This window comes from Rhamphochromis sp. 'chilingali' (assembly GCF_963969265.1).
Source record: "Rhamphochromis sp. 'chilingali' genome assembly, chromosome: 2".
Classification (NCBI taxonomy): domain Eukaryota; kingdom Metazoa; phylum Chordata; class Actinopteri; order Cichliformes; family Cichlidae; genus Rhamphochromis; species Rhamphochromis sp. 'chilingali'.
Window position 1 is genome coordinate 29,835,668 of NC_137930.1, and position 26,777 is coordinate 29,862,444.

The 26,777-nt window shown below is 43.9% G+C and overlaps 1 protein-coding gene across 1 annotated transcript; it reads left to right on the top strand.

Annotated features, from left to right (window-relative positions):
* The first annotated feature begins 1,036 nt into the window (after positions 1-1,036).
* LOC308391753 (chondroitin sulfate proteoglycan 4-like) lies at positions 1,037-25,030 on the top strand. The gene is made up of 22 exons (XM_080874480.1): positions 1,037-1,251; positions 4,420-4,583; positions 9,345-10,451; positions 10,551-10,961; positions 11,033-11,154; positions 11,809-11,917; positions 12,006-13,334; positions 13,444-13,536; positions 14,639-15,136; positions 15,242-15,370; positions 15,842-16,027; positions 16,108-16,290; positions 17,110-17,286; positions 17,504-17,702; positions 17,779-17,910; positions 19,059-19,237; positions 19,341-19,536; positions 19,628-19,799; positions 21,366-21,762; positions 21,873-22,025; positions 22,304-22,882; positions 23,028-25,030. Exons 1-22 carry the CDS (start codon positions 1,188-1,190, stop codon positions 24,153-24,155), a joined length of 7,707 nt encoding a protein of 2,568 aa, XP_080730606.1. The 5' UTR covers positions 1,037-1,187; the 3' UTR covers positions 24,156-25,030.
* Positions 25,031-26,777: the final 1,747 nt, after the last annotated feature.

Sequence of the window (26,777 nt, forward strand, 5' to 3'; positions counted from 1 at the left end):
AATCTTCTGTCATGAGCCTTAGAGTAACTCCTGACTCATCCTCACTCGGGATGCTCATGTTAAAGATTTCTGGTTTGCTCTTGTTTTTATCACTAAGTTAACTTCCAGTGTGTCACACTCTGACATGTAAATTGTTATTCATGCTTTTATTTAATCACACCTCAGTTATTATAATTCATTGTTCACTTGTGTTCACAAAACGTCTTTGGAACGTCTGCAGGTTGTTCACAATGATTCTGCGAGGCTTCTGACTAAGTCTTATAAATACTCACATGTCACACTGTAGCTAACTGAGCCCCCAGCCTGATTTCTGTGGGCTCAGTGATCCCTTTTAAAAAGCAGTTACATTTTTTTATAAGATTGCTTTTGGCTAACTTGTATAAATAAGTTTTAGCATTTCTGTTGTGAAGCACTTTGTGATATCTTTAAATGTTATGTTCACTTACTTTAGCACTGGCTTCATTTTTTCAGAAGATAGTCAGTGTTTTATATTGTCTATGATGGTGCCTTGAAGATTTCCATGAACTCTAGCGACTGTATCAGGACATCTTAAAAAAAATAAGGCCGCACAACTATAACTCAGTTATCCTGGTCAAAGAGGTTTTTTGTTGTTGGTGTTGTTGGTGTTTTTTAAGTCACCCCATTCCGAGTTGTTGTGAAGAAAATTATCAACAGAGGCCAAACTGGATTTGCAATGGAAACATGCTTTTTAATGATGTAAAGTCGGGCATTTAAACATGGGAGCCGTAAGTGGCGCCTAGAGGTACTGCAGTTTTCCCCACTTGCACATTGGTCTCATTTTTCGGCTCTTGAGGTTGCCCCATCTTCTGAAAGTACCTTCTCATTTCCCCCCTCCATCTCTGTCTCCATATGCTGCAACAACTCCCCCTTGTGTTCCCGACTGATACTTACACACACAGGTCTCCTGAATTTGAGGGGAGGATCCGAGGGTGGAGCTCCACCTCTCTGCGCTCTGCTCACAGACACAGGTATGGTTTTTTGTTTTTTTGGGGTTTTTTTGGAGCCAAGTCTGTAATCCAAGGCCAGCAGCAGAGCATGAAGAGATTTTCCTGACGTTGTCAGTGTTGGGAGTGACATGGGCAGTAAAGATAATCGGCTGCATAGTCATGCATCCAGATGTTTCGCTTAACCAAGATGCAAAATAGATTTTAGGAGCCTACATAACCATGGGGAGTGTTTTGGCTGATGTTTTTCTGCTGCTGCTGGTCTCCACCGGACACGTTTATGGAGGTAGGTTCCTGCAGAGGAAAAAAATACTCCTTGTCTTAAACTAGATGTAAAAGTTAAACCTGGCATTTGTTTCAATACATTATAGCAACGTGATACATTATAGCAACGTGAGAAAACTTTCACCTTTAGATGCATGTGAAAAATAATTCTTAAGGGTTCTTGGCGTGTATTTTATACATTACTGCTGCGCTGAAATGATTTCCATCATTATAGAGACAAAAGAAGGTTTTGCTGGTGTTATTTAGGCCTGTTTATTTTTTTTACAACCTTTGATTTACTTCAAATGGATCTGGCAGTTGGTTGCTTATTATCTAATCCTGTCTAACATTGCAGACTGGTGACATATGGCATTATGATGGATTATATTTGGGGGAGAATGCTTGCCCTTATGAATTTGCGGCAACATGGTTAGTTGAGCTGATGCCAGGAATTTTACATTTTTGGTGGTGGTAATCCTCGCAAATACAGCTTTGATCTTAACTCTTAAGCTCTTCTCTGCAATGCATTTCTTTGTCCAAGAAAACAATATGTCATTTTCTCCACTACAGGTATCTGCCACTTAAATATAAACACTTAACAACATTTGGAAAGTTTTTGTATGCGTGCAAAACTTTCTAATGGTCACCAGCTTTGCCTCGGGCAGTTACACATGTCTCTGTACCACACCTGCTTGTCAGAGCACATAAGTGACTTGCATTCACATTGGAGATGTCTGCGAGTGTAGGAAGATTATTAATAATCCAATGTTCACTGCTATCATAGAGGCAGATTAGGGATGCATGGACAGACGTGGGTTATACTGACAGCGGGCTTATAGGCTTTATGCAGAGCAGCATGCTGGGCCAGTCTGCTGACTGAGTACTTCACACTGCAGCACGTATAGTCAATAAAAGCTTTCATAGCAAAGTTTTCCCACTCAGAGATAAGAAGGGATTTTAAGAAAAAAATATTAAGCCACTGTGACATATGTTACAGTGCAGACACATAAATGTAAATACTTTTTCTCATTCTAAAATTTTGTACCAACATTACAATTTCCCTACATTTACAAAATATACATGAAAAAAATAAATTCTGTGTTAAAGTTATTTACAGCAAGCACGCGCAAAAACACCTAAATGTTAGATGTGTAACCAAAAGCACAAAAATATGTTTAGAGACCAAATACACGTCTTAACAAAGTTAATAGACCACCACCCAGAGTAAGATTTATGCCTAAATTAACATTAGCATTAGCACTCACCAAAATCATTTTTGAATGTGTCTGTAACTGTTAGTCCACCAGTAAAATATAATTATTGTTTTTTTCAAACATTTTACAAAAAAGCTGAAAGAAATAGTGAAGAGCATTCTTATTATTTTTTCAAATTTAGATACCAAATTACAGTTTTTACTTGTATTGCTGTAACAGAAACAAATTCATTTTAGTGGTTGAATGTTGTGCTTGATCAATTTTTGACTTTTCTAAGAATTCCAGTGTGTCAGCTCAAATTTGCCTATAAAAAGTGAAATTAGTTTGTTATTTGCTTAATAAACACAAGTTATAAGTTTAAACAAAGTTTTGATAGATTTGTTGTTATGACAGGTAGTCTAATAGATTTGTTAATCTTAACTAATTAATAGTTAAGATTATACAGGCCTGGATTGTTAATATTTTTCCTGTGCGATGTGGAAACAAACAAACTTTAATTCACCTTTAAAATGCATTGATTTTTTTGCCACCCTTTTTTGTCATATAAATTGTCCCTTTATTTCCATTTTGTGGTCACTGCTTCTGCAGTGTTGTGCTGTCTGCTTTTACAGAGCTTTGAATCATTTTTAGTGTCACCAAACTGCAGCTGCATGCATCCAGACACATGGCTCTGACCTCTATCCATTGAACGTCACAGTTTGCACAAATGGACAGTCAGAGAGCGTGTCGCTGCTTTGTAGATCAAATCGATGATGCTAAAGACACTCGTACTTTTTTGGTGCTCATTTATAGTTAGTGGTAGATATGCTGGCCTCATTGATAGATAAAAGTATGCTGTAATTACATGCTTATAAAGCCAGAGACGGGCAAGCATCCTCTGTATTTAATTATAAAGATCATTGGACTACAGGTGAATAAAAACAGAAGTAATGGAAATGCTTCTTGAATTTTTGTCAGCACTAATTCATGGCTCATGAATATCAAATACTTTATATATGATCTATATAAAATGCTGATGTTGTAATTGAAAGAGATCTGCCACCACAACTGTTTGGGTTTAAACTGTAAGAAACAAATGTTTAAAATTGTGGGTAAAATTACAAAATAGTGTATTGCATGGACTGTCTTGTAATTATAAAGCAGTTTTTGTCATTCACAGAAATAACTATTTAGAAATTATTAAAAAATAAGTAAATAAAAACCTCAAAAAACAAAAACCTCAAAAAACAAAAAAACCCAGGAATTTCTTTGGAAAATCTTTTTTTTTCCTTTTACTGTCATTTAATTTATCTATAATAACTTTGGTGTAGTATGAATGGCCACGGAGATGGTTTTTATCATTAGAAAATACTGTGATGCCTTTTAAAAAGATGAACTTCTGCTTTAACACTATGCTTTACTGTGTTTAGTGCAAATATAATCATGCTATCATGCTAAAATGTGAAAATCCTAGCATGTGCTCTGCTGTATAAGTACAGATTTACTAAGCCACAGTCATGCCTCACTTTGTCTTTTTGACATCTGTCATGCAATATAGTGCACATATTGCCTTGATTAAAACTCCTTCTAGTGTATATTTTTCCCATAGTTTCCCATTGAAGTTAATGGTATGTATTTTGAACTAAAAGACCAATCTGCGTCATCTGGGTCAATGGTGGGGTCTAATGACGTCTAATGAACCCCTACAGAATGCATTAGTTGTCATTAATTGACTTCAGATAGCAGGTACAGAGTGCACATAGTGACAGATCAGTCAATGCAGGTTAATGGAAGAGTTTTTTCCTGGTAGAAGGTCTATAATCACCACCAGATCGCTATGAGGGCTTCCTGTATGGTAGCAAATGAAATTAAGCTTAATCCTGAAACATGGCTGTCAGAGCATCTTTGATTAACTACACGATGTTTTAGTGATTTCGTGACAGCTCAGGCTTCAATTTATATCTGTCTTTTTTGTTGTTGTTGTTGCACTGCTGCAGTTTCATTCTACGGAGATGGCTACATCTACCTGCGGACAGTTGAGACGTCCATACAGACGTTAATCCATGTTCGATTTCGAACCTCCAGTCAGTCAGGGCTGCTGCTTTTGGCAGCAGGACACACAGACTTCATGCTTCTGGAGCTGATCTCTGGGTACCTGCAGGTAGGAGGTTATAACACAGAAGAAACTAATCTTCTTTATCTCAAAGACACAAAAAATGTGAGACAAAGTGTATCACTGTGAGACAAGGTAAGATAAAGGCTATATCCATTTCAATAAAATGGCTACGGATTAGTGAAAACTGTCCAGGGGCCGACGTAAAAAAAGGGAAAAAAGGGTAAAAATTGTCCCTCGGGCCATTTTAGCTCATTAAATATGCTGGAATTTACTATCCAGAAGAAGACCAGCCAGAAGATTAAACCCAGAAATCTTGGCGTCAAATTGCTCAGCGAGTGGGGGGAAAAGTAACCCCCCCGGCACTGCTTTAATTCCAGACAAGTTCATACACGAGTGAGGTTAAGACAGAAAACCACAATAGCTTAATAAAAATACCAAGTACAAGTCACTGGTGCTGTTAGAGAGATCTCAGTTGCATTTCTATTTGTGGAAAAGCCTTCATTTTCTTCATTTTGTTTTTTATGTACACACATACAGTGGGGCAAAAAAGTATTTAGTCAGCCACCGATTGTGCAAGTTCCCCCACTTAAAATGATGACAGAGGTCAGTAATTTGCACCAGAGGTACACTTCAACTGTGAGAGACAGAATGTGAAAAAAAAATCCATGAATCCACATGGTAGGATTTGTAAAGAATTTATTCGTAAATTAGGGTGGAAAATAAGTATTTGGTCACCTCAAACATGGAAAATCTCTGGCTCTCACAGACCTGTAACGTCTTCTGTAAGACGCTTTTCTGTCCCCCACTCGTTACCTGTATGAATGGCACCTGTTTGAACTCATCATCTGTATAAAAGACACCTGTCCACAGCCTCAAACAGTCAGACTCCAAACTCCGCCATGGCCAAGACCAAAGAGCTTTCGAAGGACACCAGGAAAAGTATTGTAGACCTGCACCAGACTGGGAAGAGTGAATCTACAATAGGCAAGCAGCTTGGTGTGAAAAAATCAACTGTGGGAGCAATCATCAGAAAATGGAAGACATACAAGACCACTGATAATCTCCCTCGATCTGGGGCTCCACGCAAGATCTCATCCCGTGGGGTCAAAATGATCATGAGAACGGTGAGCAAAGATCCCAGAACCACACGGGGGGACCTGGTGAATGACCTGCAGAGAGCTGGGACCAAAGTAACAAAGGTCACCATCAGTAACACACTACAACGGCAGGGAATCAAATCCCGCAGTGCCAGACGTGTTCCGCTGCTGAAGCCAGTGCATGTCCAGGCCCGTCTGAAGTTTGCCAGAGAGCACATGGATGATACAGCAGAGGATTGGGAGAATGTCATGTGGTCAGATGAAACCAAAGTAGAACTTTTTGGTATAAACTCAACTCGTCGTGTTTGGAGGAAGAAGAATACTGAGTTGCATCCCAAGAACACCATACCTACTGTGAAGCATGGGGGTGGAAACATCATGCTATGGGGCTGTTTTTCTGCCAAGGGGACAGGACGACTGATCCGTGTTAAGGACAGAATGAATGGGGCCATGTATCGTGAGATTTTGAGCCAAAACCTCCTTCCATCAGTGAGAACTTTGAAGATGAAACGAGGCTGGGTCTTCCAACATGACAATGATCCAAAACACACTGCCCGGGCAACAAAGGAGTGGCTCCGTAAGAAGCATTTGAAAGTCCTGGAGTGGCCTAGCCGGTCTCCAGACCTCAACCCCATAGAAAATCTGTGGCGGGAGTTGAAAGTCCGTGTTGCTTGGCGACAGCCCCAAAACATCACTGCTCTCGAGAAGATCTGCATGGAGGAATGGGCCAAAATACCAGCTACTGTGTGTCCAAACCTGGTAAAGACCTATAGTAAACGTTTGACCTCTGTTATTGCCAACAAAGGTTATGTTACATGCTCCACCTGGAGACTCTGTTGTCCTGCTGGGAGACTTCAATGCTCACGTGGGTAACGACAGCGAGACCTGGAGGGGCATGATTGGGAGGAACGTCCTCCCCCGCCACCCGCAACCCGAGCGGTGCTCTGTTATTGGACTTCTGTGCTAACCACAGTTTGGCCATAACGAACACCCTGTTCGAACATAAGAGTGTCCATAAGTGCACGTGGCACCAGGACGCTCTAGGCCGTAGGTCGATGATCGATTTTGTAATCGTATCAGCAGACCTGCGACCATATGTTCTGGACACTCGGGTAAAGAGAGGGGCTGAGCTGTCAACTGATCACCACCTGGTGGTGAGTTGGATCAGGTGGCGGGGGAGGACGCTGGACAGACCTGGTGCACCTAAACGCGTAGTGAGGGTGTGCTGGGAACGTCTAGCAGAGGCCCCAGTCCGCGAGATCTTCAACGCACACCTCCGGCAGAGCTTCAACAGCATTCCGAGGGAGACTGGGGACATTGAGTCCGAATGGACCATGTTCAGCGTCTCCATTGCCGAAGCTGCTGCATTGAGCTGCGGCCGCAAGGTGGTGGGTGCCTGCCGTGGTGGTAATCCCCGAACCAAATGGTGGACACCAGAGGTGAAGGGAGCCACCAGGCTGAAGAAGGAGTCCTATCGGGCTTGGTTAGCCTGTGGGACTCCGGAGGCAGCCGACAGGTATCGACAGGCCAAGCGGAATGCGGCTCGGGCAGTGGCTGAAGCAAAAACTCGGGTGTGGGAGGAGTTCGGAGAGGCCATGGAAAAAGACTTTCGGACTGCCTCGAAGAGATTCTGGCAAACCGTCAGACGTCTCAGGAGGGGAAAGCGGTGCTCTACCTGCACTGTGTATAGTGCTGGCGGAGCGCTGCTGACGTCGACTGAGAAAATTGTCAGGCGGTGGAAGGAATACTTCGAGGACCTCCTTAATCCCACTGACACGTCTTCCGAGGAGGAAGCAGAGTCTGGGGATGAGGGGAATGACCCGCCAATTTCCGGGGGCGAGGTCACTGAGGCAGTTAAACAACTCCTTGGTGGCAGAGCCCCTGGTGTTGATGAGGTCCGCCCCGAGTTCCTGAAGGCTCTGGACGTTGTAGGGCTGTCCTGGTTGACACGCCTCTGCAATGTTGCGTGGAGATCAGGGGCAGTACCTGTGGACTGGCAGACCGGGGTGGTGGTCCCCATCTTTAAGAAAGGGGACCGGAGGGTGTGTTCCAACTACAGGGGGATCACACTCCTCAGCCTCCCTGGGAAAGTCTATGCCAGGGTGCTGGAAAGGAGAGTTCGTCCGTTAGTCGAACCTCGGATACAGGAGGAACAATGCGGTTTTCGTCCTGGTCGCGGAACACTGGACCAGCTCTTTATCCTCTCCAGGATACTTGAGGGTGCATGGGAGTTTGCCCAACCAGTCTACATGTGTTTTGTGGACTTGGAGAAGGCATTCGACCGTGTCCCTCGGGGTGTCCTGTGGGAGGTGTTGCGGGAATATGGGGTGTCTGGCCCATTGCTACGGGCCATTCGATCCCTATACAACCGTTGCAAGAGCTTGCTTCGCATTGCTGGCAATAAGTCGGACTCGTTCCCGGTGGGTGATGGGCTTCGCCAGGGCTGCCCTTTGTCTCCGGTTCTGTTCATAATTTTTATGGACAGGATTTCTAGGCGCAGCCAAGTGGCGGAGGGCTTTCGCTTTGGTGGCCTCAGAATCTCATCTCTGATTTTTGCAGATGATGTGGTTCTGTTGGCTTCATCGGGTGAAGGCCTCCAGCTCGCACTGGAACGGTTCGCAGCCGAGTGTGAAGCAGCGGGAATGAGGATCAGCACCTCCAAATCTGAGGCCATGGTTCTCAGCCGGAAAAGGGTGGAGTGCCCACTCCGGGTCGGGGATGAGTTCCTGCCCCAAGTGGAGGAGTTCAAGTATCTCGGGGTCTTGTTCGCGAGTGATGGGAGAAGGGAGCCGGAGATCGACAGACAGATTGGGGCTGCAGCTGCAGTAATGCGGACGCTGCACCGGTCCGTCGTGGTGAAGAGGGAGCTGAGTGTAAAAGCAAAGCTCTCAATTTACCGGTCGGTCTACGTCCCTACCCTCACCTATGGCCACGAGCTGTGGGTAGTGACCGAAAGAACGAGATCGCGGATACAAGCGGCAGAAATGAGCTTCCTCCGAAGGGTGGCTGGCCTCTCCCTTAGAGATAGGGTGAGAAGTTCGGCCATCCGGGAGGGGCTCAGAGTAGAGCAGCTGCTGCTCCACATCGAAAGGAGCCAGCTGAGGTGGTTCGGGCATCTGACAAGGATGCCCCCTGGGCGCCTCCTGGGTGAGGTGTTCCAGGCATGTCCCACCGGGAGGAGGCCCCGGGGCAGACCCAGGACACGCTGGAGAGATTATATCTCTCGGCTGGCCTGGGAACGCCTTGGTATTCCCCCGGACAAGCTGGAGGAGGTGGCTGGGGAGAGGGAGGTCTGGGCCTCTTTGCTTAGGCTGCTGCCCCCGCGACCCGACCCCTGACAAAGCCGATGACGATGGATGGATGGATGGATGGATGGATGGTTATGTTACAAAGTATTGAGTTGTATTTTTGTTATTGACCAAATACTTATTTTCCACCCTGATTCACGAATAAATTCTTTACAAATCCTACCATGTGGATTCATGGATTTTTTTTTCACATTCTGTCTCTCACAGTTGAAGTGTACCTCTGGTGCAAATTACTGACCTCTGTCATCATTTTAGGTGGGGGAACTTGCACAATCGGTGGCTGACTAAATACTTTTTTGCCCCACTGTATTTAACATGTGATGTGTGATATTTCGGCTTTCCTTGCAACTTTTTTGAGTTTATGAACTTTTTCCTTTTTCACCTTCCCCCTTAATCCTCAGGTGCGTCTTGATCTGGGCTCAGGTGAGCATTCGTTGCACTCAGAAAAGGGCATCCATCTCAGTGACCTGGCGTGGCACACTGTGGATCTCACCCACACCCGCCATAATATCACTATGACTGTGGACCAGAACTCCTACACCGGCCTACAAATACAGGGACCAGATCTGGAGCTCGGTGTGGAGGATGGACTCCTTGTTGGCGGGACAGCTGGATTAAAACATCTCTATCTTCACAACATCTCCTCTGGGTTTAGAGGTTGCATGGACGAAGTCGTCTTCAATCAACATGACTTACTGTCCAGTCTCAGGCCACATTCTGGGTACAAGACCGTCCATGAGGTATCTCTGGGCTGTAGTCCACAGTTTTCTGCAACAGAAGAAGATCCTGTCAGTTTTTTCAGCTCAGAAGCGTTCATGTCACTCCCACCGTGGGATGTGCTTCAAGAGGGAGTGTTTGAATGTGAACTACATCCTGCTGCAAAAGAAGAAGAAGACGGCATTGTCCTTTATAGCTCTGACAATCAAGGAGGGTTTGTTGCCATTGAGATCGTACGTGGTCATCTGGTAGCTTCGGTAGGAGGTGGAGAGGGGAGTAAAACTGAGCTGCATTCTTTAACAAATGTAAACAGCAACCACACCTGGTACACCATCCAGCTTCACTTGTTGCCTCACAGTGTTCAGCTGAAGGTAGGCAAAGAGCTGGTGAAGGCCAGTCTGAGCCCAGAGATTCAGGTCCTCCAGCTCACGGGGCCTCTCTTCGTAGGAGGGCTGGATGAAGCAGCTCGGGGACAAGCAAGGCGAGCTCGACTGATTTCTGTTCCATCTGGAGGAGAAGGAGGAGGCTCCTTTAAAGGCTGCCTCAGTGAAATCAGGGTGAACACTCAAAAAACAGGCCTACCTCATGCCACAGTCACCAAGGATGTCACTGTTGGCTGTAGGACAGGGCAGGCTCCACAGAGAGCAAGTCTCACCAGCCCAACAGATCTTCCTGGGGTTGATATCTCAACTGCACAGACTAACGCGAAGAGGAGCCCTAACTTCCTGATGCTGAGGAAACTAGAAGTATCTGAGGGAGGCCGGGCACCTCTTGAACCAAAACACATAAAGGTAGTGCTGATCTGTCTTTTGAGTTTAGTGTTTTTTAAGTAATTGTGAAAATAAAAATAAGCAGCACCGATATATAATTCTCTTTGGACTCTTTGCCAGGTGAATTTGGACTTCCGTAAACTGGGCATTCATCCATCCCAGTTTATGTTCCGCGTTGAGGAACAGCCTGTTCATGGCCAGCTCCGGTTGGACCTGAGTCCAGACCCCGACAGGATTTTGGACGAGGGCCAGGAGAGGACCATCACGATAGGAATTGAGGAGAAGGACCGGACGTTCAGTATGCTGGACCTCTGGCAGGGCAGGGTGATGTACGTTCACAGCGGCTCAGAGGACCAGAGTGACTTCTTCACATTTTCAGTCTTCTCCAGCAATAAGAAGGAGCTTCCTGTGTTTCTCAAGGGCAACCGTCTGCACCAGTTCGAAATTAGCATCAGTGCTGTGAACGATGCCCCTGTGCTCAGCCTGCCAGAGGGAAACTATTTTACTCTACTCGAGAAGTCCAGACGACAGGTAGGTACAGCAAAATGTCTGAGTAATTATACGTGCAAAGATCAAAATTAATGCATTCGCAATTCCCCCAGCTGACTACAGATGTGCTGAGAGCGCTAGACCCTGACAGCAGTCCTGAGGAGCTTGTTTTCAGCTCCCTGGGAAACCTCAACACTGAGGCTGGATACCTTGAGCATCAGGATTACCCTGGCAGGTTGGTGTTACGGCTTATAAAGCTTTAATGGGGCATTGCAAATCTTTTTAGATCCAGATACTGAGCTCTTTTGTGGAAGTGGCTGTTTGTGTATAATTAGTGTGGTCACTTTATACATCAGTATATTTTGCAGCATTACATAAACATTTAAGTCATTCCTAAACAGTTAATGTAATACTTTTGTGTTACCCCTTGCATTAAGGCTGAAAGCCTGCCCTTCAGTCACATCTTGCATTTGCACTCTCTCTTGTGTCTTGACAAATTTGACCAAACTGGCAAAACTAAAATTATATCAGTGCTGATTATTGAGAACATGTCTCCCAAATTTTGTTTTTCTGATGATGGGATTTTGTGTTAAAGAGTCCTTCCAAAAATTCCTGAGCCCAGATGTGGAGAGTATTTCTTCAAAGCTGGGCCAAGCCCCTCATCTGGTAAAGTGTTTGTTGGTAGGATTTTTTCACAGACATTGCACCAAGTGACAAAAACGAATTGAACCAATTTGTTTCATCCACTTGTCTTGGATGAAGTCATTTGAGTTAGTAAGCAGTATTATTCTAATTTTTTCCCGTAGTTTTCATCTTTCTACAACTTTTAACTAAAACATTTTTTGTTGTTTGTTTTGACCTCCAAGGTTTTCACCTTCTTATCTTCCAGGCCCATCAACTTGTTCTCCCTAAACGATCTAGAGGAGGGTAAGATCAGCTTTATCCACACAGGGGTCTCAACTTCTAGGCTGGCTCTTAGGGTTAGTGACGGGCAGAAGGTGAGTAAAATAGCAGCTTGTCTTTTTTTCTCATCTTATGTCTTATCCTCTCAGATGGTATTTTGCCTCTTCCCTCTCCCTTTGTCAGGTAAGCAACACAGTAGTTTTGAGGATAATAACCGTGCCACTCGAAGATAAACTGGTGAACAACACCGGACTGGAGGTGAACCAAGGCGAAGCTTCAGTCATCACCACCAATCACCTTGCAGTACAAGTTAATGTGGCTGACCCCACAGTAGAAATCTGGTATAATGTTACAGAGTTCCCACAATATGGCGAGCTCCAGAGGTTACACTCAAGCGGCGAATGGAAGCCAGCGACCTCTTTCTCCCAGAAACTTCTGGAAAAAGAACGGATTCGATACCTCAGCACCTACCGTGGCTTACAGATGCAGAATAACATCACAGACCACTTTAAATTTAAAGTCAGTATCGGTTCCCTGGCTAAACAAGAGGCTGTTTTCCCCATCGCGGTACGATGGATTCACTTCAAGATCACACGGAGTAAGATGGAGCTCAATGGCGTTCAGGCTGCTGTTCTCACTCCCGAGGACCTCCATGTGATTTCTAAGGGTGTTAAGCTCAGTGAGAGTGACCTCCATTTCAGGATGGTAACGGTACCCAAGAAAGGTCAGCTTCTCCTCAACAACAAGGCCCTACAAAGGAACTCAACCTTCAGCCAGAGGAACATCAGTGATGGTTTGGTAAGGTACGAGCTAATCAACCGGCAACATGACGACACGAGAGACACGTTCAGCTTCCAGGTGTTTTCAGCTCACTCCAACTCAACAACTTACGACTTCAGAATCAACATCAAAGCCGAGTCGACCACCGTCACTATGATAAGCAAAGGTCTCTCAGTCATGGAAGGAGGGAGTAAAGTAATCACCAGAGATATTCTGTTCACTCACACAGCGAGTAACCGGGAGGTCCTCTACAACATTATAGAGAGCCCCAGGCATGGGCACATAAGGCGGATCAACCTCTCCAACTCAACTTCAATTAACGACAACATTATGGCGTTCACGAATCAGGATATAACTGAGGAAAGGATCATGTACGTTCACGACGACAGTGAAACTAAGCAGGATTCTTTCACATTTCAGATAGTGGTTTACAAAGCTCACAAACACACGAACAAGAAAGAGGACGGAAATGGAGAACAGCACACCTTTAACATCTCAGTGCAGCTCGTCAATGATCAGAGGCCCCTCAGGGTTGTGGATAAAGTTTTCCACGTGGCACGGGAGGGCCAGAGATTGGTGACACTGAGTGACCTGCGTTATCGTGATGATGACTCAGATTTCGAGGACAGCTGGTTGGTGTACACACGGAGGGGGGTCCCCATGGGAGAGTTGGTGCTGGCCAGTGATCCTAGCCACAAGTTGTATGAGTTCACACAGCGAGACCTCGAACAGGTAAGAGCAATAATGGTATCTTTTATAGTTTGTATATTTTTTATAAAGCCTGCTAATGCTTTTTTTTTTATCGTTGGTCATGATGGCCTCCTGCTTTTTCTCATCTCAGAAAAAGGTGCTGTTTGTCCACAAAGGAGTGAGTTTTGGGCGTTTTGTGCTTTTCGTATCTGATGGGAAGCATTATGTTTCAACGCTGTTGGAGGTGATTATTCTCTTTTTTGTTTTGTTTTTTTGGTTTAATAACAATGACAGGAAGGGTAATGTTGCAGTCACGCTGAGGAAACTTGGTTGCCCACAAAGTTATTACGAGCATGTGCAATGTGATCTTGTTGCCATTAAATCGTTGTGTTGAAGACAAGGACCAAGTCTGCGGTGACTGGCAGTCAGTTGCTGACTTCAACAGTGACAGGGATAAAACATCAATAACACTGAGTCAGTCTGCCAGCAGTTTATAATTGATTGGTGTTAAGGAATTTTTATTGTTTTAATTGATTATGCTTCAAATGTTATGTTATACATATTTCACCAGACACAGCTTTCTGTTGAAACAGGAAGCTGACCCTGTGACGCTGACAAGAGATCAGTACAGAAATACATATCCGCAGAAGTTGACTTGCATTATATTATTCTTAGAAATTGACCTGCAACACACATACTCTGTGACACACACACACACAGCTTGCATGCAGACAGACATCAGGACCTGCGTAACAGGAAATGTGATTATATTTGCATATTGACGATGTAACCTATAAAAATAAACGAATACTTCAGTTCGGTGTGATTTGCTCTGAGCTTTTCACCCGTGCAGCACGTTAACCTACACAAGTGTCTCATTGTTGTTTATTCACCTGACTGTTTGTTAACTGTAAATCTCTGACAATTGGTTTCAATTTGGCAATTGCACACAATCTATTTTCAAATCTGTTTCTGTTCGCAAGCACAGAAATCTACATTAAACAGAAATTATTTTTAACTGCAAAATTACAAAGGCACTTCCTCTGGGAAACCAGTTGCTTACTTGCAATCTGAACTATTGATTCGGGCAACTATTGATTTTTTCCGAGTCATGTGATTCACTGTGATTGAACCATTAGGCCCATGACTGGCACAAATATAAAAAAGCTGAGTAAACCAAGCAGTAGAAATCTGGCAAAGATTCAGATTAGGCACTCACTATAAATTCCTATGTGATGTGATTTATTTCATTTCTATTCATACCGTTTATTTGAGAAGACACTTTAGTGTGAAAATAATGAAGTTCATGTTAGCATGATTGGTCTTCTTTTTGCTGTGGGGTGCAGGTGATGGCGCAGGATCCTTACCTGCAGGTGGAGAACAACACAGGCATCATGGTCCAGCAGGGTGGGATCACGACCCTGACCTCTGTTAACCTCAGTGTCTTCAGCAACCTTGACATCAGAGACCCACACGAAGTGACGTTTGAGGTCTTCATCCCACCTAAACATGGCGTGATCTGCTTTATTGACAGAGAGAGTGGGATTATAACAGACGCAGATGCAATTTCAATATTCACCCAGCGAGACTTGATAGCAGGGCGCCTGGTATATCGCCATGATGGCAGCCACAAGTTGTCGGATAGCTTTAATGTGACAGCAAGAGCTAGAGAACGGAGCACAGAGAGGCAGGTGGAAAGAGGGAAGAGGAAGGTACATCTAGACATTGGAGTTTCGGTAAAGATTTACCTGGAGAGTCATCAGAGGCCACCAACAGTCAGAAACAACCGGCCAGTGGTGGTGGAAGAGGGACAGAATATCTCTATAAGCAGGGACAACTTAGAGGTAAGCAAAACCAAGATCCTCACATATGCAGGTAAATTCTCTGATTATAAAATATGTTTAGTTTCATATTCAGCATCACTTTTGTGATTTTCTTTTTTTAACCAGGTGGTCCATGAAGACAGTCAGCCCTCAGAGATAGTTTTTACTGTGCACAGTCTTCCCACAGTTGGCATCATTCAGAGGTTGTCCACTGACAACAAGCATCAACGCATGAATGGAGGACAGCACTATAAAGTAGGTACCTCCATAAGAGGCATTTAAATGGAAACTGTCTGACAAAGTAGGCTAAGAGATCTCAAAAAGCAACATCATGGCACAATCTAAAGGAGCTCAAGTACAGCTGAGAAACAAAGTCACTGACACTTAGTGTTTGGTAAATGGACTGATTCTTATATAGTGATTTTCTACTCTCCCGCAGTACTCAAAGCGCTCTATATAACATGCCACATTCACCCAATCACACCCATTCTCCCATGCTCTGACTCTAAACGGAGTGCTTTTTCTAATAACATTCACACACCTTTACACTCCGATGGACGCATCGGAGAGCAACTTGGGGTTAGTATCTTGCCCAAGGATACTTGGCATGCAGACTGGGGGAGCCAGGGATCGAACCAACCTTCTAATCAGTAGGTGATTTGTGATATTTCGGCCTCACAATGAGGCTGCAGTCAAGGGGTCTGTTCACTTTCTCCCTCCATGCAGGGTATCAAAAAGCAGTCAACACCCACATTCACCCAGGAGGACTTGAACCAGGGCTTGGTCATCTATCAACAGCAGACCACAGGAAGCACCAATGATTCTGTTCTGTTGGAAGCAACCAATGGGGTGACAAAGGTTGGACCTATCAGGCTGGAGATTGATATCATCCCAATCCTGCTTCCTCTGCAGGTAAAAAGGTCAAACGGAGGTCAACTTACCAAACCAGAAAGCAGTCAGTCACTACTTTCTTCTACACATTTTTTGTTTAGGTGTCCGACTTGACTCTAGATGAGGGGTCTTCTATGCCGCTGACCTCTGACATCATTAAAGTCGCCAGCCATCACTTCTCTGGGATGAACTTCCTGTATCAGGTCATCAATCCACCACGACATGGACATTTGGAGCACAGCCGCATTCCAGGGATGCCTATCACAGCTTTCACACACACTGAGGTTTGACCGAACCCACTCAAAAACCAAGTTTGATTACACACGTAGCTCTTAAAGACTGAAAGACTCCATGTGTTCATCTCAGAGGCATCAAAAAGCAGGAAAAGACCCTTTTTTACTAGAAGGGCAATCAACACAACCATGTGTTACAACTTTGAAAACATTTAATAGGCTCTTTTTTTTAAATAATTTCTCACAAATGGAGTAAACTAGGACACAGGAACAGTTGGTCATTTAATGGGTTCATCTCATGGGTGACATGGTGCTGCAGTGGTTGGCACCATTGCCTGTCAGCATGAACATCCTGGGTTTGTCCACTAGCCAGTGAGACCTTTATGTTTGTCTGAGTCCTCTCATACTCTCTCACAGTCCGAAGACATGCATATAGGGTTAACTGGTGATTTTACATTGGCTGTAGGTGTGAGTGGTTATCCTGCGTCTCTTGCCCTATGGTCGCATTGATTGGCTCTATTCCAACCATGACGTTGTATTGGATAAGTGGAAAAAAATAGATGTTTTCTTCTTATACCCATGTTCTACCTGTTCACAAAACTTGTATAATCTTCATGGCTGATACTCAGGTCAAACATCCCTGATCAGGTCATGTATTTTGCAAATAAAATCTAACATGAAATATACAAAAGATACACTTTCCGTTGACCTGCTGACCTTGAGCACAATCACCCTACAACAATACCTGGCAGATTTTTCCTTAAATTAAATGTAGCGCTCATCTTTGTGATAAAATGCTTCATACTATGATGTGAGCTATCATTTCATTGGATTCGTTTGTTCCATTTTCCACACAACATCTGTTTTTAGGTGGAACGGGAGTACATTTCCTACATCCACGACGGCAGTGACACCCTGAGAGACAACTTCACCATTGTGGCAAACCAGACAGAAACCAGGAAACACAGCCTGCCGTGCGCCGTTCACATCAACATCACACCTGTCAATGATGAGACCCCAGTGATTACAACCAACCACGGACTGAAGGTTGGAAATGCCCACACACTGATAAGAAGAGCCAACACAATTGTTATTTTCAGCTAAAATTATTTCAAAGACACACTTAAATCAAAAAGTCATGAAAGAGCTTTTTTATTAGTGCATATTAAAACAAACAAAATGTATCTATGTAACTATATATCTATATCTCTTTATAGTCATGCTGAGCCAAGCTGACTTGTCGTGCTTCCTTTCTGCTCTTCAGGTGTGGGTGGGTTCTGTTACAGAGATAACCACAGGCGATCTCAGTGCGGAGGACACTGACACTCCACCTGAGGGGCTGGAGTTCATAGTGACACCACCCAGTAATGGCCACTTGGCTTTGAAGAGCGCCCCCTCCAGACACATTCTGAACTTCACTCAAAGTCACATAGAAAGCAAGCAGCTGGTGTTTGTGCACAATGGTAAGCATGTGTTTCTGTTTTCTAAAAAGACCTTTGATTCAGCAGAGGAGTAGACCACGTTTCTGTCTGTCTGCAGGGGCGCCGTCGGGTGGCTTTCATTTCCAAGTGAATGACGGCCTCAACTTTGCTCCTCGTCAGATCTTTAGCACAACTGCTCATTCTCTGATCCTCACCCTGCAGAGAAACCACCCGATGGAAGTCTACCCAGGTATACCTGCTCTTCCAGCTTCAATAAATCAGTAAATGACTAGATAAATAAATAAAGTGACTGATGGTTTTGAAGTCACATCTTGACCTGAAGTTAAAAAGACCCTCTGAATGGCCTCTGTACTCCACAGTCACCACATCTCAATCCAGCAGAACACCTCTGAGATGTGGTGGAACGGGACTTTCAGAAAAAAATCTCTAAGAAATGTTTCTAGCACTGTGGTGAATCTGTGTCACAAAGAATCAAGGCCGCTCTGAAGGCACAACAGTGACACGCTGATGTAATACACTGCAATGCCGCTGGGTGGCCTCGCTACTCTAAACCACAGTGCCTTATGTTCACACCAAAACCTATAAAGCACATGCGTACAGTGACACCTACTCATATGTACAGCATTTATTCTTATATATAACCACACACAACTATTTTACTTGCTTTGATGAGAAAAATTACAACATTTTGCAGTCAAGTAAAAAACAGTTTATAAAAAACGTGTTGAGAAAATTGGTGTTGAAACTGGGAATATAGATTTACTGTTAAAGGCTAAACGGTTACAGTGCTTCTAGCACATCAGTTAAAACTGCAAGAACTTGATCTAATGTGGCACTATTGGGGGGGAAAGAGAATTTGTGGCTCAAGAAAAAGTAAAACATCTCCTCCTGATCTCTCTTTTGGTTATGTTGCTATTTTAAGAACAATATGAACTACTTAGCTACAACTTTTCCGCTGACAATCAATGGACAGTCAAAGGAACGAATGAGCACAGTTAGACATTCGAGTATGAAATTTTTGTTTGATATATTTGTTTTACAATGTTATGTTCGATCTCAGGTGACAAATATATTTGAACCTTGGCTGCATTTGGCACTTTGACTCAGTGACAGGATGTCTGTAGACTAAACACGCCCTACAAAGGTGTGGGGTGGGCTTGGCGTGGGTTATTGTGTGGGCTCATGCCACAACACACATGACATCTGGCCCATATTAGGTGTAGACTACTCCTGAGTGAAATGTACAGCAAAGCAGCAGATGTTGGTCACGTTAAGGCCAAACACTCTGGCATTGTTGACGCATGGCGTCACCTGCTACTAATACATTAAACTCGGTAGATTCACTCCTTAGCATTACTTTTTTTGTTTATCCTGAAGGCTCTGTGACACCAATCTCAGACAAGGAGCTTCAGGCGGTTACTAACATTGCTGACGGCAACATCAGGAGGAACCAGTCCGTGGTCTTTGCAGTGACCTCTCCTCCTAAACTCGGCCGCCTGGTCCGACGTATGCCGGACAACTCCACAAGAAATGTTTCCACCTTTACACAGAGCATGGTAGGGATGTGTGTGTCTCCATGTGTCAGTGTTCGCTTTTTCTAAGAGGACTGACTTCTGAAAGAAATTCTCTTTTCCCTCCTCATTTATTTGGCTCTCTTAGTTGGATGATGGCGTTATCCTGTATGATCAGAACAAGCCAGAGTCAGTGGGATGGTCAGCTGCAGACACTTTTTCTTTCACGGCGTCTTTGCCTCCTGCTTCTCTTCCTCCACACACCTTCACCATCTTGATCTCCTACCAAGCCAATGAACATCATGACAGCTCTCAGCACAAGACCAGACTAATAAACAATGCAGGTACTATCTATGTTTCAAACTAATAAATATCATGTGGCAAGAAGAATATAATATAAGGGTGACTACATTTATGTCTGTATTTATCACTCAGGTGCTGTGGTGGCTGAAGGAGGCAGGGTGACAATAGACAGGTCCAAGCTTGATGCCTCTAATCTCCTGGGAAAAATCCCAGAGTCCCATCGGAAAGACCACCACATCATGTATCGTGTGATTTCTTTGCCTCGCTATGGGATTTTGTCTATTCGAGGACACAATCTCACCAGGTACATAGCTGCTCTTATTTGTCATGAAATGAACTGAAAAACAAAATTAAAATCAAAGGAATGTAATACCATATACAGTGCAAAAGTAAATATATATATATTCAATAAAAGATATATATCATTATACAGCTGGGATTAGTTTACATATACTATATCATGGCCATAAAAATTTTAATTTGAAATCATTTTGGATTTTCTCTAATCCACATGGGGTCAAATGTATACTCTTAAACATGAACATACACCCCTGTATTGGGTTAAATGTCCTTTATACCTCAGCCAGATGCTTCTGGTAGCCATCAGCAAGCTTCTGGTATAATTCTGACTGAATATCTGACCACTCCTCTTGGTAGAGTTGGTAAAGTTCATTCAAATTCCTTGGTTTCCACAAATTTTAATCGGGTTGAGGTCGGGGCTTTGAGAAGGTCATTCCAGAACCTTAATGTTAGCCTGCTTTATCAATTTTAAAACCAGTTTTGAGGTGTTTGGGATCCTGTATTTGTGTATTTGTCGTGTTAGAACCACCCAATCACGTCCAGGTTTTAGCTCCCTAGCTACTGATTTGAGGTGAACTTGAATACTTTGTAGGTGTTCCTCCTTCATCATGCCATCCTCTTTGTCCAATTATATCATTGCCACTGGCAGTGTGACGCTACTGCTACCATGCTTGATAGTTGGCACCATAATCATAGGTTTCAAAGCCCAGCCTTTACTCTTCCACACATAGCTCTTGGACAAATAGCTCAGTCTTTGTCTCATTTAACCATAAAACCTTTTACCAGAAGCCATTTGGCATGTCCATGTGAACAGATGCAAATGTTAGTTGAACTTGAAGGTGTTGATTTTTGAGCAGGGGCTTCTTTCTTGCTCTACACCTTCTTAGTCCAAACTGTCTCATTGTGGGCAGCGACGTCGGCATTCAGCAGTTTCCATTCATGTCAGGCTTGAGTCTTGGTGGTTCCTGAACATTTTAACCAATTACCTCTCATTTGAGGGTGACAGTTTGGGTATTCATCCAGACCTTGGCAAAGTAGTGACACATCCAAAGAACTTATACTTACATACAGTTGTTTGAACTGATCATCTTGAACTTTGAAGTTTTTTAGAAATGGCTGCAAGATAAGATAAGATAGATCTTTATTGTCACTCTTACCAGAACAATGAAACACAGTTTGGCGTCTCTCCATTGGCAGCTTGTAGGTGGGTTTCTTTGTTGTTTGTTTGGGGGATTTTTTGCAAGTGACCTTCCCAACTTGTGTAAAGCTACAGTTCTTCTACTTAGAACTTCATTGAGTTCCTTGGATTTTTCCATTGTCACAGAGTCCAGTGACTGCTGCCTAACAAATCCTTTTTATGCTGGCAAAGAGAAATTACAATTTATAGTGAATCATGATCACTTAGGAGAAGTCAATAGGCCTCGGCCTTGTCAAGTTAAAAGACAATGCAGAACATTCAGCGCCACTTATTATTCTCTTCTTGTGTTGATTTATATATATAAATACATGCATCCATGTAAATATGAACAAAAGTATCAAATATGGCTTTTGGGTTATCGTCTTTTCTCAGGAACCAACCAGATTTTTCACAAGTCACCCTGAACAAGTTTGGCATCACATACTTCCACGATGACTCTGAGACCACAAGTGACAGCTTCACTTTTCGGGCCTGGGTGGCGCCTTTGGATCTCCCCTCTTCTTCCTCCTCATCATCCTTGTCGGCTTTTTCCTCTGACTCCTCCTCTTCTTCCAGCTCCTTTTCCTCTCTGTACTCTGCGTCATCATCTCCCTTTTCATCACTAGACACAGTTTCTCATCATCACGTTAAAGACACCACAGGGGTGACAGAGATGTTCAACATCACAGTAACACCAGTCAATGACCAGCCACCACTGATCAGAAGTAGGGCTCCCAGTATGAAGGTGGTAGTGGGGGAGAGAGTCGTACTTGGACCCAGCAGTCTTCAGGTGAGTAAGTGCAAAAAGGACAAGTATAAATTTAGGTAGAGCTGCAATTTATTTTTACGTCTACAAAACTTTTACATCATTTCTTAATCCTTCACTTTTTCCATGTCGAGGTGGAGGACCATGATACTCCTCCAGAGGAGCTGCACTACCTCGTGATAAGTAAGCCCAACAATGGCTACCTGACGCTGGGGGAAAGACCGGAGCCGGTGACCTCATTCACCCAGTACGACGTCAACCACGGCCGGCTGCATTTTATACAGCAGGTGAAGAAGGTTTACTGCAGCAGTGAAGCCTAAACATGTGTCAGTGTTATGTATTTAGAAAAAAAAAATAGCGTCAGACTTACATTGTTGTAATTGTGATTGTGCAGAGATTTAAAAAGTGCTGGACATGGTTAATGCTCAATATGCCTTATTTTTGGCTAAGTGGTGCCATTATTCTGTGGTAACAAAGCAGTGAATAAAGTTCATGTTTATGTTTTTTCCACTACTAATTCCTGCATTGTGTCTTTTGTTCTTCCTTTCAATGTTTCCTCCCTTAGGGCGACCCCTCAACAGGAGTTTTCTACTTCAACGTAACAGACGGCCATCACCGTCCACTCTACAAGCTGTTTAGTTTGGAGGTTATTAAGCCCTCGGTGTCCATTGTGAACAACACTGGCCTGTCGTTGATTCAAGGCCGGACCGCGGTGGTCCTGACAACCAATCAGCTTGCAGCTCAAACCAATGGTCAGAGCCGGGCCACTGTCTCCTACACTGTCACCACACCCCCTCGCCACGGACGCATCGCTATTAACGACCAGGAGGTCACCACATTCCGCCACGAGGACCTCCAGTTTGGACGCGTCGTCTATCACATGACTGATCTCAGCGAGTCCGAGGACACCTTTCAAATGTCAGTGTCAGCCTCGTCACCTGGCATTAATTATGGAAATGTAACAGCAACGGTGAAAGTGACCGTGCGGCCTCTGATCTACCTGAGAGAGCCAGTTCGAGTCCCCAGTGGTATCGCTGTGAAACTGGGAAAAGCCATGATTGATGCCTCAGAGCTGGCGAGAATCAGCCGAGCCAACCCGGTCTTTGAGGTTCTCTCTCCACCAAAACATGGAAAACTAGTCAAGGTAAAGCCATTTGTTGTAATGAGTCGGGGTTAGACGGTCCCTTTCTCCAACTGCAATGTCATAAAACTACAGTATGTCGCGTGTCTGATTGGTTTGCTGTTGACTTTCTCCTCTGCTATGTGTTTTCGTGTGTGTGTTTGTGTAGATAACATATGATCCTAACAGAGCGTCAGAGGTCCTGAAGTCATTCACATTCAGAGATGTGGTGCAAGGCCAAGTTGCCATCGAGGAGAATCTTAGTGACAGCGACAACCAGCTCCACAATAATGAATCCACGCTCACAACAGCTCAAGTCCACGCTCCCGCCACGCCTCTTAATGACTCTTTCAGCTTCCTGGTGAGGTCTGGAAACGTCCAGCCAGCAAAGGGCGAGCTTCACTTCACCATCTTACCTCATCACCAGATGCGCCACGGTCCTGGTGGTTTCAATAAAATAGACAAGATAGGTCGCGAACACACAACAGCCCGTCTACCAGCACACAACAGGACAACTGCCGGAAGAGCAGGACGGGAAGGTGGACGAGGAGGCTCTACAGCACACGGTGAGGTCACTGTGGGTTTGCACCCCCACATTTTGTCACACCACAACAGGACACACCACAAGTTGAGGCCTCATAACCGACTGGGGAACCACACACGGAATGGGAGTCCTGGAGGGAGGTCAAAGAGCAGCGTAGAGGGAGCAGGAGGAGGTCACAGCCATGCCCCCCAGCCCCACACTCCCTCCATCCCAGAGAAACACGGTCCGGAGAACCCTCCCGACACCCAGCTGATTCATGTCGAGGTTCTGCCTCGTCCTGCGTCGGACCCCCTCCTCATTATCCTTCCGCTGCTAGCTTGTTTGCTTCTCATTATAATACTCATAGTTTTGATCCTGGTGTTCCGCCATCGCAAGGAAAAACAAGCTCGGCTTCGACTTGTCCAGGCACTCGCTGCAGTGCCGGTTCCCAATGAGGACAGCCCGTATCTGGGCAGGCCAGAGCGGAGTGTGGCTATGCCCTCAGTTATGGTCACCCCACTCGGCTCTGCAAGCTGCCCAACTTCTCCCAGGGTGCCCACAAGTCCCCGGAGGAGTCTGGCCCCTGGAATGACCTTCTGGGGGCCATTTGAGGCTGATTTAGCTGGTGGTGATAGGAATATTAGAGGCTGTAACAGTAATGAAAGAGATAATAAAACTTCTAGCAATCCACTTCCACGTACTACAGGATTCAGGACCTCTGTGAGATCTAGGTCCCCGACTCCAACTCTAAAAGAGGGCCAGTACTGGGTTTGAGGGTAGTAATGCTGAAAAAACTGTGCCTTAGAGGTGTGTTTGTAGTGTGTGTGTGTGTATATATAAGATATGTGTCTGCTTTCCAGGGAACACCAATGGTCACCTAAGGCACATCCAACATGTTCTTTTTGGAAAGACGACAGTAAAATGTGCAATGGCCATCACATTTAAGTTACGTTGCTAATAAATATGACTTTGTTCCATTAATACTGTCTTGAAATACCCATAATCCGCGAGGTGTTACCCACTTTTAGCATTTGTTTCTAAGATGTGAAATACTCTTCTGAGTAAAGACAGAGGAAATTATTGCTTAAAAAGCTCTTCTTCCTTTTTTCTTTTTCTTTTCTTTTAAAGATTTCCTAGTTATAAGCAATGAACACAAACTGCCCTGGGTCCTTCTCAAGAAAATTACATCTTATTTTCCTTAAAGCAAAGAGTTGTTGCAATAATACATTTTATACTGAAGGAGGAAGTGAAACGTGGCCCGGGGTTCATTTCATTTAATGTGAACCACATTAACAGCAGCTATATTTATGAGTTAGCACACATATAACTGGTAATGGAAGTCACTCACCCACAGCTATTGCACGCTGTACAGATGTCAGGTGTTGCTTTTTTAAAACATATTACGTCAGCCAGTAGATCATCATGTTTGTACATACGACTAAATGTACTGTAAGCTATAACACTCATCCCACATGTACAGACACAGGCATTATTCCCTGTCCTGTACTTTCCTGTGTCCTTTTTCTTACTACTCCTGCTATGTAACTGCTTCTATGATCAATAATGATGCATTGTAAGATGTACTTGTCAATTCTGACCCCTTGTATGGCTGCATCTGTTTGCCACGCACTGTGACAGTTTTTTTAATAAAAAAATATTTCTTAAATACCCATGCTGTTTGTGCAAATCTAAACATGTTACGCTATTTTTTAGTGGCATTTCTTTTTCCTTTTATTTCCTTGTTAATGGCCAACACCAAGCATCTATGACAATAAAGTTGCCCATTTTAATACCAGATTATTTAAACGAATGAAACCCCAACAGACAACTGACTGACTTTATTAGGTACACAGATTCAACTGCTCGTTAATGCAAATATCTAATCAGTCAATTACAGTTCGGCAAATCACTGCATTTAGTTATGTAGACATGGTCAAGACAACATGCTGGAGTTCCAACAGAGCATCAGCAGATGTCGCAAAAAAGAGGTAATATCCAGCAGGCATCTCTGTGGGGGAAAAATACTGTTTATGCCAGTCAGCTTTGAGCAGAAGGCAATAGTAAGAACCATTCGTTATAACCAAGGAATGCAGATAAGCATTTCTGAAGAGCAGATGGGCAGCAGCAGCAGAAGACCACACTGGGTGCCACTCCCATCAGTTACAAACAGGAAGCTGAGGTGACAATTCACAGAGGCTCACCAAAATTGGACAACAGAAGATATTACACAACATGAATGAGTGCAGAAAACTTGTTTCTCTACATGTATATCTGTGGCCAGGCATGCACGTGACAAGCGTTAACACCATAACATACACCAAAAATTCTGAATGCATTGCACTGTAGAATTCCACGTAGATTCTTAATCTGGTCACATGCATAACATCTGGGGTGAGTCAAATTTTTTGTATTACCGCTCCACAACCCTCATCTCTGACCTTTAAAACTCAATGAATCAGGCAGCGTTTAGAGAGCAGTACCCCAGAAAGGTCTTGTTTTTTTTGTTTGTTTCTTTTGCAGGTAAGTCTGAACGCATTCTGAACAAAGCACAATTTCAAAGTAAAATCAAGACTGAGTGGAGGGGAGAAAGAGGACAGTCTAAATAATGAAGGGCCTGCAGTTGGAGTAACCTGATCTGCAGTCTTTGAACTCTGGTGTCAGATAGCAAGGAGTGAAGTGGTCCCTTCACCAGAGAAAACAAGAGATGAGAGACTTTTCTCTAGGAAGGGTAACATCACTCTAATCACATTAGATTTGGTAAATTCAGTGCACTCATCAAGCAATTATGCCAATTGTGTTGTTGTTTTTTTTTGTCTTGCATAATCAGTGAACAGAAACAAAAACCAAATCAAACATGCTCTTTCATGCCTGTTTGTGCAACAGCTGTCAGGTAACGTGCATAAAGAAACATACTTCTGATGGGAGGAGATATTTAGTATGAACCTGTTCCATGAACGGGCAAGAATGTGACAGTAAAGTGCCAACATATGTCCCCTCCTTAGCACAGTCATTAGTGTGGATATGCAGTGATGTGCATGTTAACCCTCTGGTTAACTCTGTCTTAATGTATCTTCGGTGATTAAAGCAAAAGTGCAAAGAGAAGTGCAGCTAAAGTTTTTCAGGGAGTAAATACGTAAAGTAATAGATTACTGTTTTAATGTTAATGTGGACTGTACTTTTCTGGCTTTTTCTGTTCTAACTGTATTTGAATTTTGATACTGAAGTCACTATGTTGGTGTAACTGAACGCTACACGGGCTTTCAGATAAAGGAACATGGACAGCTGTAGAAAACATGGATGAGAAGTTGTTTAAGTTACACCATTTGGTAGCCTGATTCAAAGAATCACAGGTAGTGGGTAACCATACAGTAGTGTCTGCATAAACAAGCCTGCATT